The 14,514-nt window shown below is 37.7% G+C and overlaps 1 protein-coding gene across 1 annotated transcript in view; it reads left to right on the top strand.

Annotated features, from left to right (window-relative positions):
* Window positions 1–14,514, top strand: part of LRP1B (LDL receptor related protein 1B) — a 312,472-nt gene that overhangs the window by 57,255 nt on the left and 240,703 nt on the right. Inside the window, exons 5-8 of the mRNA XM_071562122.1 lie at window positions 6,555–6,777; window positions 9,599–9,770; window positions 11,820–11,963; window positions 13,380–13,616. Coding sequence (XP_071418223.1) covers window positions 6,555–6,777; window positions 9,599–9,770; window positions 11,820–11,963; window positions 13,380–13,616 — 776 coding nt within the window. The remainder of the gene's footprint in view (window positions 1–6,554; window positions 6,778–9,598; window positions 9,771–11,819; window positions 11,964–13,379; window positions 13,617–14,514) is intronic.

Below are 14,514 nucleotides of genomic sequence, written 5' to 3' on the forward strand. Positions count from 1 at the left end.
TTAATATTTGATTTATTTACTAAAATTTTATATTGGGAATAAATTTGCAAAATTCAGACAACATCCTTCTGTTGAGAAAATTACTTCATGGCCAAAAGTACTGAAGATAATTGCATGATTCTAATGAAAAGAAATTGAATTGTATTTCTACAGAAAGCAGGTAAAGCAAGTGTAAGTTTTATTTATGCCAAGGGATGTAGTTTTTCAGGAGTACATCTCATTGCCATAGTCTTGCTGTTGATGGGAGAAAAAAACAGGCAACTATTGTCATGAAAATGAGTGTAAGACAAACTTTTTTTTTTTTTTACATTTCTGTCCTCCTGCAAAACCCCTGAATTGAATTTTCATTCCTCTGTGTGTTTGATTTATTGCTGCTCTATTCCAGATGTACATTTTTTTAGTCCCACCTATTCATAAGTGGAGCAAGAAAGAGAATATGGTGGAATTTGTTCCATGTTTACTCCGTGTTTACTCTGCATGTGAAGAAGTGTAGCTTGTGGGAGAACATTGCCATCCATCCCACTATCCCACATTATTCCTGCAGCACCCAGAGGTGGGAAGTGGGTGAACTGAAGGGGCATCTGCAGTTCTCTCCCTGCAGAGAAAGAATGTGTGGGTGGCAAAGGGGGGCACAAAAACTTTTAAGGTTACTACAGAATTTAAATAGATTATGCATGTTTGATTGATATCTCCAAGACAAAAGACAGTGAAGGCTTTTAGTCCCTCAGTAGTGGGAAGGATCAAACTTGAAAAATAACAGGCAGGGAGTTTGTTTATTTGTTTGTTTTGAAAAGTAAAAAACCACAATAGTTGAGTATAGTCATAACAATGTAATAAATCACAGTCCTGATTTATCAAATTCCACTCACTTTATAACATCTCTGAAAATTCATCTTTCTGTGGCTGTAAGGAAATTGCATTCTGGGGGTCCTGTTGATGGCAACCAATTTAGCATTGCACCAGGCATACTTGTATAGATGGACAGTTTTAGTAGGAAAAAAAAATAATGACAATTTGTAGCAACTTTAGCAGTGAACCGAGATTGGCTCTTTTTATAATTCACAGCTCCTTTCCCTGTTCTCAGCTCACACTGCCATGCTTGTTGCTGCAAATAAGAAAACCTTCACTGAACTGGTGATTTCCCTGTAAGGAGGAGTGTATTTCATTACAAATGCCCCCCTAAGGTCTTTGGGTTGAGCTCTGCTGACTGTCCCTGTTGTGCCACAGGCAGGGACTGGGATTGGCTCTGCCTGGGGACAATGACTTGTCTGACTGGGCTTTATCCTTCCAATTTCAGATGCAAGAAATTCAGGTACATTGCTGGAGAGCCTTCTGGTTCCTAAACCCCCTAAAATAGTGTGGGTTTGCCAGGGGAAATTATCCTCAGGGTGATGGATGCTTGGGTGGGCTGGAAAGAAGCAGGAACTCAAATGCCCAAATCCAATGATGTTTATGCTCCTGCCCTGAGGAATAATAACCCTTTGCCTCAAACCTGAGAATTGCTTTCAGTGTGGGTGTGTTAGTGAGTAGTGCTCTTCAAACAGCTCAGGTGTGTCTGGGACACTGAGGAACAGGATCATTCATAACCAAAATGGGCTGAGAGTAGCTGATATCTTCTGCTTGAGATGTGGATGAAAAAGAAAAGTAATGAACCCAGAAGTCAACCTAAACATCAACAGAGAGGAAAATGCTCCTGGACCATGCAATAAAGCATATTATTAATTGAATTCAGTTTAAATTAAATCCCATCACATTCATTTTGAGTAGATGTAGTAGAAATGAGATACAGGACCTGATACCACAAGTAGTAATTTGCAAGCAGAGAACCCCACAAATGTTTTCACACAGTCCTTTTAATTAGGTTTTTTGACCACCTCCTCTGAAGGAGGTTCCTTGTTCACAACAGTTCCCATAATTTTAGTTAACCTACTTGTCCTACAATATATCTGTCTTGTGCCACTTAATGCCAATGATGTTTTAAACTGATTAAATTGTACACCATTTCTCTTAATTCCTATTCAGAGTTTTTTCCCATGCTATAATCCCTCTCCTAAATTAGAAAAAAAAAAGCCTGTTGCTTTTTGGTCACTTGTTCATTTTGCAAGATCAACAACTTATCTCTAGCAGCATTCTGTCTTGAAAATGATCCTTTCAGTGTAATTTTTGAAAATTAAATGCCATTCTTTCTCCTGTTAGCTCCTGTTTTGGTGTGCTAGAAGTTATTTTACTTTATTCTAGATAGGTCTGGTTCACAGCAGTAACTTTGCCTAAGAAAGAATGCTGTTTTCTATATTTACTTTATTCATTTACCTGCTATAATATTGCCTTGCTGTTCACTCTGCCCTGTGAACTGCCAAGCTCTCTGTCGTTCTTCTCTTCAAAATCTGCCCCAGCAATTCCCATCCTGTGTATCTTCCCTCGTATAAAGAGCAATGAGAGACTGAAGAGAGAAATAAATAATAAAAAAAATTAATAATAAGGGCACACAAATACACTCAACCATAAACCACTGTTGAATGTCAGGAAAAAATTGAAAACTACTTCATGGTACCTGATTGTTCCATACAAGGGTGATGGGAGTTTTATGGCAAAAACTGCAGAATAGTGATTTTTTTTGCACCCCCTCAAACTCTGATTGTGCTACACATTGTTTTGCATCTTAAGTGCATCAGAAATTAAGAGTTTTCAGTCATGCAAATGCCCAAATGTAGTTGTACAGGGAAAACATTTCTTCCTAAGCTAATTAAATAGGTGGGTTATGAATGTGGTGGCTGAAAGCTTGGAAAACAAAAGGAAGTGTCAAGAGAGGAGTTTCTGGACAAAGCCAGTGGTGATAAGGGGTTTGGCAGCTGAACTAAGACAGTGACTATTGGGTCTGAAAGGAACTTTCTGTTGACGACAGATGTCTCTGCCAGGCAAGAACAGCAGGCCTTTTGAGGCTCTCCTTATGTGTTTTTGGGGAGTGATAATGAAGAAAAGATGAATCTGTGACCACTGGTGTGGGAGCAGGGACTGGGCAGTTCACTGTCACCTTTGTCTCATGACAGCACCTCCTCCTCTGGAATTAGTGTTAACTGGGACCATGACTTTATTGCTATATTTAGTCAATGGGTTTGCCAGTGAGGATATTTTAAAATGTTAGAGTTGTCATTGCTCAGATGTGAAGGGAATAGTCCTTGTGCATTCCTAGTTGAAACTAAACCCTTTGGAAAACCTCCAACCATAACTTTTTAAGATGAAGTTGTTAAGTTATGAAATAGGTTGTATTTCATAGACTGGAAAAAGGGAGGCAAGCCCTGGGAAGTCAGTAGGAGGAGGAGGAGGGTGTATGTAATAGCTGGAGAGAGGATGAGTGTAAATCAGCAGTGTAATAGAGCTGTGAAAACAGCCAATGTCATCAGTGATGGCTGAGCTGCAGCTGATGCAGGAGAGTGACTGTGCTGCTGTCAGACAGCAGTGAGCTCCCATCTGGAACAGTGCACCCAGTGCTGCCCATGCTCCTTCCACAGCTCCCCTGGTTAAGCCAAATAAATGTGCTGCAGAAATCCACGGGTGTAATTTAGCTGAGAAGGTATCATGATTAGGTATTAGATGTTGGTTCATGACTGCTGGAACAACAAGAAACCATTCTGGAAGAGGCAAAACAACTAAATACTTCTATGAATTTAAAAAGTTTGAAAAAGGAGTAGCATAGGATGCCTGCAAAGCACCAGGACTTGATGGAGATGATGGCTCTTTTTCTTCTTGAGTAGTTACAAGCAAAACACAGCGTTTGTGCAGTGTCAAAGAGCTTGGAGAATATTCAGAATTTCTATGCAAGAAGAAGTCTGTAGCTTTCAGAAGTTAACATGCCTTAATAAAATTCAATTTAGTGCCAAAATTTTTACTGTTATAACAGCCTCAATTAGCATCCTCATTGGTAGTGTCAGGAAATTCAGGCTGTAATGACACAGCTCTCCCTGACCCTGCCAGAACACACCCCTCAAGGTCAGTGCCAGGTCGGTGCTTTGGTTGTACAGGGACATGCACCTGGGCAGTTCCTGCTGAAATTGCAGTGAATGGATAAAAGGTTTCATTGCCCTCTGCTGAAAATGGAGAGGCAAATCCAGCACCATTTTTGAGCATAAAAATTAGCCTTGAGCTGCCAGAAATACTCGTACAGTGCATCCTTGAGAGCTCCCAAGGCAAGGGAACTATGGTGCAGTTGTGGCTCCTCTGCATGTGTTGAAATGCAGTTCTGGTGTAAACCTCATTCTGAATATCTGCATTAGTCTTTAAGCACAGAATTACTTTTCAAGATTACACAGTAAAGCTTTTCATTTTCTTAATTTAATTTTCAGAAGGCTTTGATTGTACAGCAGCAGTTAGGCAACTACTTTCTTCTTCTTTCTTTTACCTCTTCATTTAATTATGAAGTTTTATTGTTGTCAGTCTCCAGGAGAAGAATAATGATTTTTAGAATAAAAAGAATGTCATTTGCACATGAAGTCATGCTGGCTTCCTAAGTACAAATGATGCTCATATAATACAGATATTTAGAAAACAAAGACATGATTCCCATTCCAGAAAGGTGGAGCAGCCTCTTAAATTAGATATTCTTTACTGGATCTATCATTTTATTTCTTGTCTGATCTGAAAATATAATCTCATTATAAATGGACAATAACTATTATTTCTAACTTGTCTTTTAGTCTGTAAAAATGTTAAGTCTTTAACAAGATTATTAACCTCTGAGCACTGAGCAATAAAGAGTCAGTCTGAAGTCAGACCTCAGGTCATTGGAACTTCTGTGTGTGTGGATGTGTATTTAGAATGTGTGTATTTATATCTACACGTGTGAGTGCCTGATCAGAGCAAATCCATTTGGTTCTGTGATTGCAAAATGAGCTTTATTTGAATTACAGAGTCTTGAGATATACAATTCTATTAAATAATTTAAATCAAATGCCCAGATTGTAGACTAGAGTGCATCTAATATTTTAACAACTTATTTGCAATGTATTTGGTGTTGGCCTTGTCACTGCTGATGAAATGCATACATACATAAATAAGTGTATATACTTCTAGAGATGAACTGGTTGTTTGGCTGTTTTCATTCCAAATTAAACATTTGCTTTGCAGGCATGACTTTTGCTTTGCACATATTCTGTACTATGCACATTTAGATTTATGAAGACCTGAATGATAAGTGTCTGTTTTTAAAAATATTTTTAAAGTACTACTGGGATGCAGAATGACAATGAAGGACAAGACAGGAATTCAGGATTATTTTGATAAATAGAAATCCCTGCCAGGAAAGGAGTTATCCCTCAGGAGTGTTATAGGTAAAGTTTATTCTGCCTTATGGCCTGGTGATGGACTACATGACCTTTCAAATTCTCCTCCAGCCCTATTTTATGATTCTGAGATCAATTCATTTTGGCATTTGACAGAGGCTGTACATAGACAAGAGATGATTTAATAGTTTTAATATTTTTAATTAAAAAAATTTGCACTTGAAACATTTTAGCTGCACATAAAATATATTCTTATTTATTTGAAGATGGCAAAAAATAAAGGATTTGAGTTTCCTTTGGCTGATTAGCAAACATATATTCTTTCCAGCCTAAAATATGTTATGATGCTGAATTTCCATGAGAGGTTACAAGGCTATAAATTACTGCTCTATAACATAAAGATATCTCCAGGTTTATATGCATGTGATCCAATGTTATTCCCATTAGTGTTAATAACTAGAAGACAATTCACTTCATTTGGAAAATGAAATCCTGGTTCTTAAAGTAGTTTTAGTGGCATTCAGCCTGGAATCAGATTATTCTTTACAGCATGTAAAAGTCGTGGCAAGGTGGTCTTCAGCTTGCAAGTGTAATTTGTTCTCCCAAATAGGTAATCTTGTTAAAATATTGTCAGGTTAATCAAAATTGATTTGCGTGTACTAAACCCAGGGAATGCTAATCAAGTATTGGCTTAGGAAGCTCTAGCAGCAATTTTGAGTCTTTGATAGTTTCCCATTATTCTTGGGTGGAATGACTCACTGGATTTGTGGAAAGATTTTAAACACCCTTCCAAGGCTGGATGCAAGTGCACTACAGACTAAAGCATCTCCTTTAGAAATATATTTTCCAAAGCCTTAGTGAGTGTATCACTGTATTTCTCATGCCTCATATCCAACAAATTGTTCTCCAAACCATGTGAGTGCCTTGTGGGTTTGCTATTCTGTTATTTGTAACTATCTTGCCATTTTTTTTACAAATAATGGTTAAAAATATATTTAAGGTTGTAACTGAAAGCATTACACGGTGTATCTGTGGTGTAAGAAAATGCATCTAGAACTTCTGAACATTCCATTTCAAAGATAATTCTGTGTAATTGTGAATTTGTTAAAAGACACTGTTGTTTTTGTTTTGTTTTGAATTATGATATGATTATCAATATACAGTGTATGGGATGCTGAAATGACAAAACCCAAAAACTTCTTTTTCCCAGAGCCACCAGGAGCTTTGCATTCTGCTCACACCCTTTACAACTTATGACATCTTATTTTCTTTCAACAGAAAGCTTTTCTTTACAGACTATGGGAATGCTGCCAAGGTGGAGAGATGTGACATGGATGGAATGAACAGGACGTGGATAGTGGACTCGAAAATTGAACAGCCAACTGCTCTTGCACTGGACCTCATCAATAAATATGTGTACTGGGTTGACATATATCTGGAGAGTGTGGAAGTTGTGGACTATCAAGGGAGAAGGAGGCACACGATAATTAAAGGCAGACAAGTAGGTATTTATTTGCCAATTAGTAAAAATAACAATGTCAATAAATGAAGGTATGTAATGCTAACAGCTACTGGAATTTCAGATTGTTTTCCCTTTTAGTTCAAATGTGTTAGATGTTACAAGATCCATCTGCACGTTTTGTTTTATTTGCCATTTAGCCCATTTTGCAACCTATGGACAAGGTTCCATGCAGTGTCTCATCACCAATGCACAATAGAAGTCACACTCCTCATTGTAAATGACTTCAAGAGGGAAAGTATGAGGTGATGGGAGATGCTGGGAGATAAATCATTAATGACAAGATGTCCTTACCTGTTCAGGAAGGAAACATTACCAGGCACAATGATGTGAAAGAAGTGGAATAGCAAAAGCCATTCAGACTAATCTGGATGCCCTTGGATCTTATTTTGTTAATGGCAATGATGGTTTTTTTCTAGTTGATCCAGATGTTCAATGTCATCTAAGAGTTTTTGAGCAGAAATATTTCAATCCATTACTGTTGCTTCAGCTTGGAGAGTGGGGTAGCAGGGAAGGGAAGAGTTCCCTGGCAGTGGTAAGATTTCTCTAATTCAAGGGAAATTTAACAAAGACCAAACTGTTCTGGTTCCTGCTTGGAGTCCCAGAGCTGGTTTGGGCACCATGTTTACATCTGCTTCTTTCTGAGGTTAATCAGAGTATGTAAAAACATGCAAACAGAATAAACACTTTACCTTTTCTGCTGTCACTCTTTGCCTCCAGGTAATCAGTATTTACCAAGAGACAACAGAAAATGTGACCAAAAAAAATGTCCAGGTCACCTGTCTAAACACCAAACAGTTTCCAAATTACTCCCAGTCTTTAGCCAGTTCTTCTGGAATAACAGGGTTTGTTGGTTTGTTTTGGTTTTTTTTTACAGATACATTTTTGAATAGATACTAAAAAGAGAAAAGTAATTTTCAGAACCAACAAATACTTCTACAGGCTTGTAATAGAGCTATGCTGATGTCATGGGAGACATGCTTGTTTTTTCCCTTCTTACTGAAATTTAGATCAAACAAGGATACTTTATCAAGTTCCAAGGGATTCTTTCTTACCAGCTAAGAAAGTAGAATGAGATCTGTGTCTTTTAATAATGGTGAAGGGTATTAAAATGCCTGGTCACTGCTGTCACAAAGGGTATTGGTTGTCTTTCCACTCAAATGGAACATGGGTAGTTGCACCATGTTTTGTGCTGCATTTGCTGTGATTTAGTTACTATTTCTCCAAGTAACTCCTCCTTAGTCAAAGGAAACAGCTGACTAGAAAACTAGTTGAAATAAATTTTAGGGAATAAAGTTTCTTGCATAAGCACATGGAATTGTACAGCACAAGATGTGCTTTGCAAATGGTACTGGCTTCTATGATTGATAGCCTGGGTGGTTTTGAAAGGACAATTTGTAGCAACATTTCCACTCATTCACATGGTAGCTGGAAATCTTCTTGAGATGTAAAAATATAACAAAGGCATAAATTAAATACAAATAATTTGATAATTATAAAAAACATTGTAAAAAAAAAGAGTCATAGTTTTCAATGGTGTTAACATAGAAAAGCTCTCATGAGAGTTAAATTATAGAGACTTAAACTGAGTGCAAATGGAAATAGGGAAGAAAAGATTATAATTCAGAGAGAATCCTACCATTTGCTACAGATGTGTCATTATTTTCAGGGCTGTTTTCCATCTTACTATAATTGGATTGAATTTCTATTGGATCTTAATCAAGCACTTTCATTGACCTCAATTATTATTTCTTTTTCTGGGTAAAGACAGAATAGAACGGTAAGATGTGACCAACTTGGGTGTAGTTTCCAGAATGGACTGAAATGCTTGATGCATGATGGGCTTTTCGTTTGGGTTGGTGTTGGTGGTGTATGTCTGAATTTGTGAGGGAATGAGCTAAGGAAATACTTTGTGGTGAGCAATTTATTGATTAAAGTAGAAGATATTCATCCTGTCAGTATCTGAACATCTGCCAACAAATTCTCCTTAATTTGTTCAGCTTTCAAAATTGCCAGTGAGATATTTTCCATTTTCTAAATCTATAAATCAAGCACAATGTCTAGATTATTGAACAACTCAGGTTTGAGCTGTGATTGTCTAACTAACTAAGATTAGGGAATTTGTAATCAATGTGACATGACGCAGATGAACACAATTTTATAATTCATTTTCTGAGAAACAAGTAATATTGTTTGACCCCAACCATATTTAAAGAAAGAGACACAAAAGTAACTCAAAAATAGCTGAGGGATTTTTTTTATTTCTCATGTGTTCACCTAAGTCTTCAATAGGTATATCTTGCACAATTTGTCATGATTTGATTATAATATAATTTTAAATGGATCAATTCTGTCTCTAAAGTCTGTTCTAAACTTATGCAAGTTTGCTATATTTTTTATTTAATACTAGTTAATAGTAGTTACTTTGTCTTAGTTACTATTAGTTAATGAACACCAGTTAATGCTAAAAGACACTGTTGCACTTAAAGTATGAAGAAGTTTTTCATTTAAAAAATAGAAACTGGAAAATTGTGAGAGTAAATTAATTTGTATTGCTAAATAATTGAATTTTCTGCTTTTCTTGTACAAAGCTTTTCTAATTATAAACATCAGTCTACAAGAATGTGAGCTATACTTGTAGTGTAGTTTGTGTTTATAATCTACAAATATTTACCGACATATTCAGAAAACCTTTTGTACAGTTTATCGTGTATAATTCACGGTCATGTTTGGTGTTTATTAATCTTAGATATGCCTAAAACACTGAGCTAAGATAATGACACCTTTTGTTTTTTATTTCCAGATTAGGCATCTGTGTAGTTTGGCAGTATTTGAAAACTATTTATATACAGTGAATTCAGATAACCTCAGCATTTTACGGATAAACAGATACAATGGCACTGATGTTCAGGCTCTTGCCAGACTTGACAATGCTAAAGAGATTCGTGTGTACCAAAAAAGAACTCCAACAGCAGGTAAGATCACAACTACTCTTTCCAGAACATAAGACCAGATATTAAGTGGTTGTCTGGTTATAAAAGTTCTACCAGAAAAATGCGTTTGGATATGGAGTGAAAATCTCTTCCCTGTTACTTGTTCATCTGCCCACTTTTTTATGTGCTTGGTACCAGTTGCCTGCATCTCTAAGCTCCTAACTCAACCCTCTCCTGGGAATTCAGCATGGAATACTGCCAGAGGACCCATTGTGTGGCTCCACACTCTCAACACCTGAAGAATTTGCCCGATGTCAATACACTTGGGTCTCAGGTCTCAGAGATTCTTGGGCTCTTTGGGCCTCCTTTTCAGACAGACCAGAAACCTTCAGAATGCTCCTGTCTTTGGGATTGCCAAACCAGTATGGAGATGGGGGCTGTTAGGCTGCCTAACATCCAGCCCAACATTGGGGAGATCACCAAATGTTGTCCAGATTTCCTTGGTTTGTATAAATATCAGCATTTCCATCTGGGAAAAAAAAAATAAAAAAAAATTTTAAAAAATCTTTATTTTCATTTATAATCTAAAATAGCAGTTTCTGAGGTCCGTAGTCCTGTATGGCTACAATCATGGCTCTGTTCACATACTTTCTGCATGCAAAATAGTCGTGTGGTTTGGGGGAACTTTGTGCAGAGCTAGCAAGGTCCAAACTGTTTACGGCGATGCTTTATGAGAACTTTTTGATGTGACTGATAGCAATAAATCGTTGCCATGGCTGCTTAGACAGAAAAGCCACCACATCAATTCTGGTGCTCAACATCAATGTTACTGAACAGAATGACTGCTTTTAGAGAAATTTCTGAAGTGGGAACAAACTCTGAATTGCTGTAGAGTGGGTGAACTAATTTTCACCCTGTAGCTGAGGGCATTGATTTGCAGGTGTCAGTGTGTGGAGGAGGCAAAGACTCTTTCCTTGCTGTAGGCTCCACCCTTGTGCTCCTGAGGGAGTTAGAGAGGTTGAGTAGAGGAGAGATGCAAGCACAGTGTAATCTTTTATTACATCCTGTGATTACTCTGCTCCTCTTGCCCTTTGTTCACTCTGCTACTTCTTTTGTTTTGAATGGACATGTTTGTTGCTTGTCAAGATTTGCTGTAAAGGCTGTCTCAGCTTGGTGGAGTTTCTGTCTACCTTTAACCATATCGACCTGAAACCACTTGATTGCTTCTTTTAAAAAACAATTCAAAGGCTTGAGGGAAAGAAAAGGAAAAAAAAATTGAGCTAAAATAGTCTTGACCTGTTTTAGGCCAGCTTAGTAAACATAGAATAGCAAGGTAGGTTTTGTTTTCTCATCAGATTTGCCATAAAGAGTTTTAAGAAATTGAATTTGATGTGTTAGTCTGCTAATTTAGAACTATGCATTTGAAAATATGAAATCAAAGGAATGGGATTCTTTGTCTTCTTCAGTTGGTTTTGTGTCCCAGCTGTACAAATCTGCGTCTCTTCTCTGTAAGTGTTCAAGGCCAGTTTGGACCAGAGGGACTCAGTCTAGTGCAAGGTGTCCCTGCCCATGACAGAGTGTTGCAACAAGGTGGTGGTTAAGGTCTCTTCCAACCCAAACAATTTTACTTTTCTATAAATATGGAAAGCACTACAAGGCTTGTTCTGTTCCTTAGTTTCGGCACAGGTATCTGCCCCAGAAAGGTGCTGTTTAATGGAGCTGAATGAATAGCAAACTCTTGTTGGCATGGGATGCACTCTGTCCTCAAGAAACCCCAACCAACCAAATGAGCCAAAGCAACACATAAAAAAGGGGAGAAGTGTCAGCTCCCCCAGGGAAGCACTGCAGCAGCTTATTAAAAAAGGGGTGATCACACATAAGGATGGGTATGGTTTGATAGCCACGAGAGGGCCCTGAGGATTATTTGTCTAACTTGGGTACCATCATAAAAGAAACCACTTTCCTTTGTAGTTATATTCTGGGGAAAGATGTATTGTGACACAAATTCCTTTTTCTTTCCTGACTAAACTTTCTCCTTATGGTTCTCTGGGTTTAAGTGGATCTGAATAATGCTGTTGTTCCCTGCCATAGTCAGAAGCCACGCCTGTGAAGAGGACCCAGCTGGAATGCCGGGGGGATGCTCACACATCTGTCTGCTCAGCAGCAGCTACAAAGCACGGACATGCCGCTGCAGGACCGGCTTCATCCTGGGCAGTGATGGCAGGTCATGCAAAAGTATGTGACTGAAATCAGGGAGTCTGCCAGCCAGGAGTATTGCAGGGGGTAGTTTTGTGTAACAAGGCAAATCACATGGGCTGTTTTGGGGTGAAACTTGTTTGCAGTGTATACCTGAGACTTTGTTCACATACTCCTTTCATTCCCTTAAAGTGATTTGATTTGGTTTAGTTCATAGAAGTGACAAATTAAATCTGGGATGCTGTTCAAAGAACACTAAAAATTATCACAAGTTTTATGTTAATCAGTCTTCCTCCTTATTTATATGCCCTGCGTTTTCACAGCACACAGGTACTGGAATGCTGTTAAATAGTTTATCACATCCATTTTCCACCCCTACAATCAACTTGCAATGCAGAAGCAAACTATTCATGTCAATAAGTCAAGCAAGATTGTTTTAATCCTTTGAAAAGCAAATGTAATTTGTGCAGCTGTGATTATACCTAACATTCCCTATACACAACCTGTTGGTCACCTACAGCCAGCAGGAGGGCACTGAAACTTTTGGGGAATGGCTGTTTCTTATCCCATTTCTCAATCAAATGGCATTGATTTAGTTCAGAATAAAGACATGCAATTAGATACTCTGATGGCTGCTGGCAGATGGATATACTTGCCCTCAGTCAAACTAGACACTTTTTCATAAAAAAAACAAACCAACCAACCAAACCTGAGAGGAAGCAGAGAATTTGAAGAGGTATATTGGTAGCATTAAGCCTCTAAGGATATTTTTAAGTGTCTTTAAAGAAAGAAAGAAAGTCACTTTACTAAGCTTCAGTTATTTGTAATTAAGTCATTAAACTGTAAAAATCTCCTGAGAAATAGGAAATATTGGTATCCATGTTTTGTATGTCAGTATGAAAAAAATTATTTGTGTTGACTTCTTGTATTCCTTTCTATTTCAAGAAATTTACTGTAATCTTTTATTTAGTTTTTGTATTGTTCTTCTGCTGTTGTTTTTTTAAAACTTCAGGTGAAAAAATAACGGTATTTTGTATTTTCTGGAGTTTATAGTATTGTTAGATTTAGTGATTAGTCAGTCATGGTCTACATTACCCTGAGAGATCCTAATGAGTTGTAAAATTAAATGTCTACAGAGCTATATATATCCAGTTCACAGTAGATGCAAAGCTATTCTGTGATCTAGCACTGCTTTTCAGTGTGAGATTTTGCACAAAAAAAAAAAAAATTAAATGTAAGTAGCTCACTGAAGTAATTTGTATTTTAAATAGGGTAATGTAATTACCTAGGTTTGTGAGTTTAGATACCTCCAGAATATATGAAAGTTTAATATTTGGTATCGAATAGTGCTCCTGCTCCTCACCAATTGTGCCAGATAATTAAACAGGAACCTTATGCACTGTAAAGAAGCTTAGGCAGCATCAGTTGTTTATGTTTGTAATCTTTCTTTTGCAGGACCAAAGAATGAGTTGTTTCTTTTCTATGGGAAGGGACGCCCGGGAATAATCCGGGGCATGGACCTGAATACCAAAGTGTCTGATGAGTACATGATCCCCATAGAGAACCTGGTCAATCCTCGTGCTCTGGACTTCCACGCTGAAAGCAATTACATTTACTTTGCTGATACCACCAGTTTCCTCATTGGCCGACAGAAGATCGATGGCACGGAGCGAGAAACAATCCTCAAAGATGGTAGGCAGTGCTGAGTGACTGTGGCACTCAGAGTGGCACTAAGGAGAAGCTGAACTGACATTTACCCACAATTCAGAGGTTTATTTAAATCTCCCATGGAAAACAGACCCAAATTAGACCTTGAACAGAGTTCAACAGTTTTCACAATTTCCTGTTAATTGCTTCTGAGGGCAGAAATGTTTTGGTAAAGTCACTCTGTTTTGAATTCTTACTTTGTCCATGTAAGCTTATACCCACCTGTGAGCAATTCCTATGGCGTAGTTAGGTATTTCTTGAGCCATCCCACATCCTTGTGGACTTCATAAGAGTTTTGCACTCCAGCCTCCATCATGGTGTTGATTCTGGAGCTTATTCAAGGATTTTGGCTGTGAGACAGCCTGTAGTACTTTAAAACTCATTAGGAAAAAAACCCATTGACTTTCCTGATGCATTTTCCATTGTATGTGTGGAAGCAACAGGAAGACTTAAACATCTTTTAGAACCTTAATTAAGATGTTTGTACTGCTTATTATAGCAATTAGAGAAACCACTGGCAGTTCTCCAGTTTCCACCTCTCCCGCTGCACTGGTCCAGAATCACATCTCTTCACACTAAGTGATGTTGCAGCGGTAAAACCTCCAGTTTTTCCATCCACATTTCTCTTTCTTTTATGGACTCTTTTCTGAAAGACTGCTTCTGCAAGAAGTAGCAACTATCCCTGTTGAAATCCATTCTACAGTAATTGTTTTCCTCAAGAAAAAAACCCAGGATGAATATTAATCTTAGCCTTCAGAGAGCTTAATATCTTTACTTGTAAAATGAAGCTCAAGACAGTGAAAGTACCTAAAATACCATTGTTTTAGAGGGATTTTTTATTCCCTGTCATTAATAACCCATGTTTTAATCCATCAGTCTCAGA

This window comes from Pithys albifrons, chromosome 8, assembly GCF_047495875.1.
Source record: "Pithys albifrons albifrons isolate INPA30051 chromosome 8, PitAlb_v1, whole genome shotgun sequence".
NCBI classification, from domain to species: domain Eukaryota; kingdom Metazoa; phylum Chordata; class Aves; order Passeriformes; family Thamnophilidae; genus Pithys; species Pithys albifrons.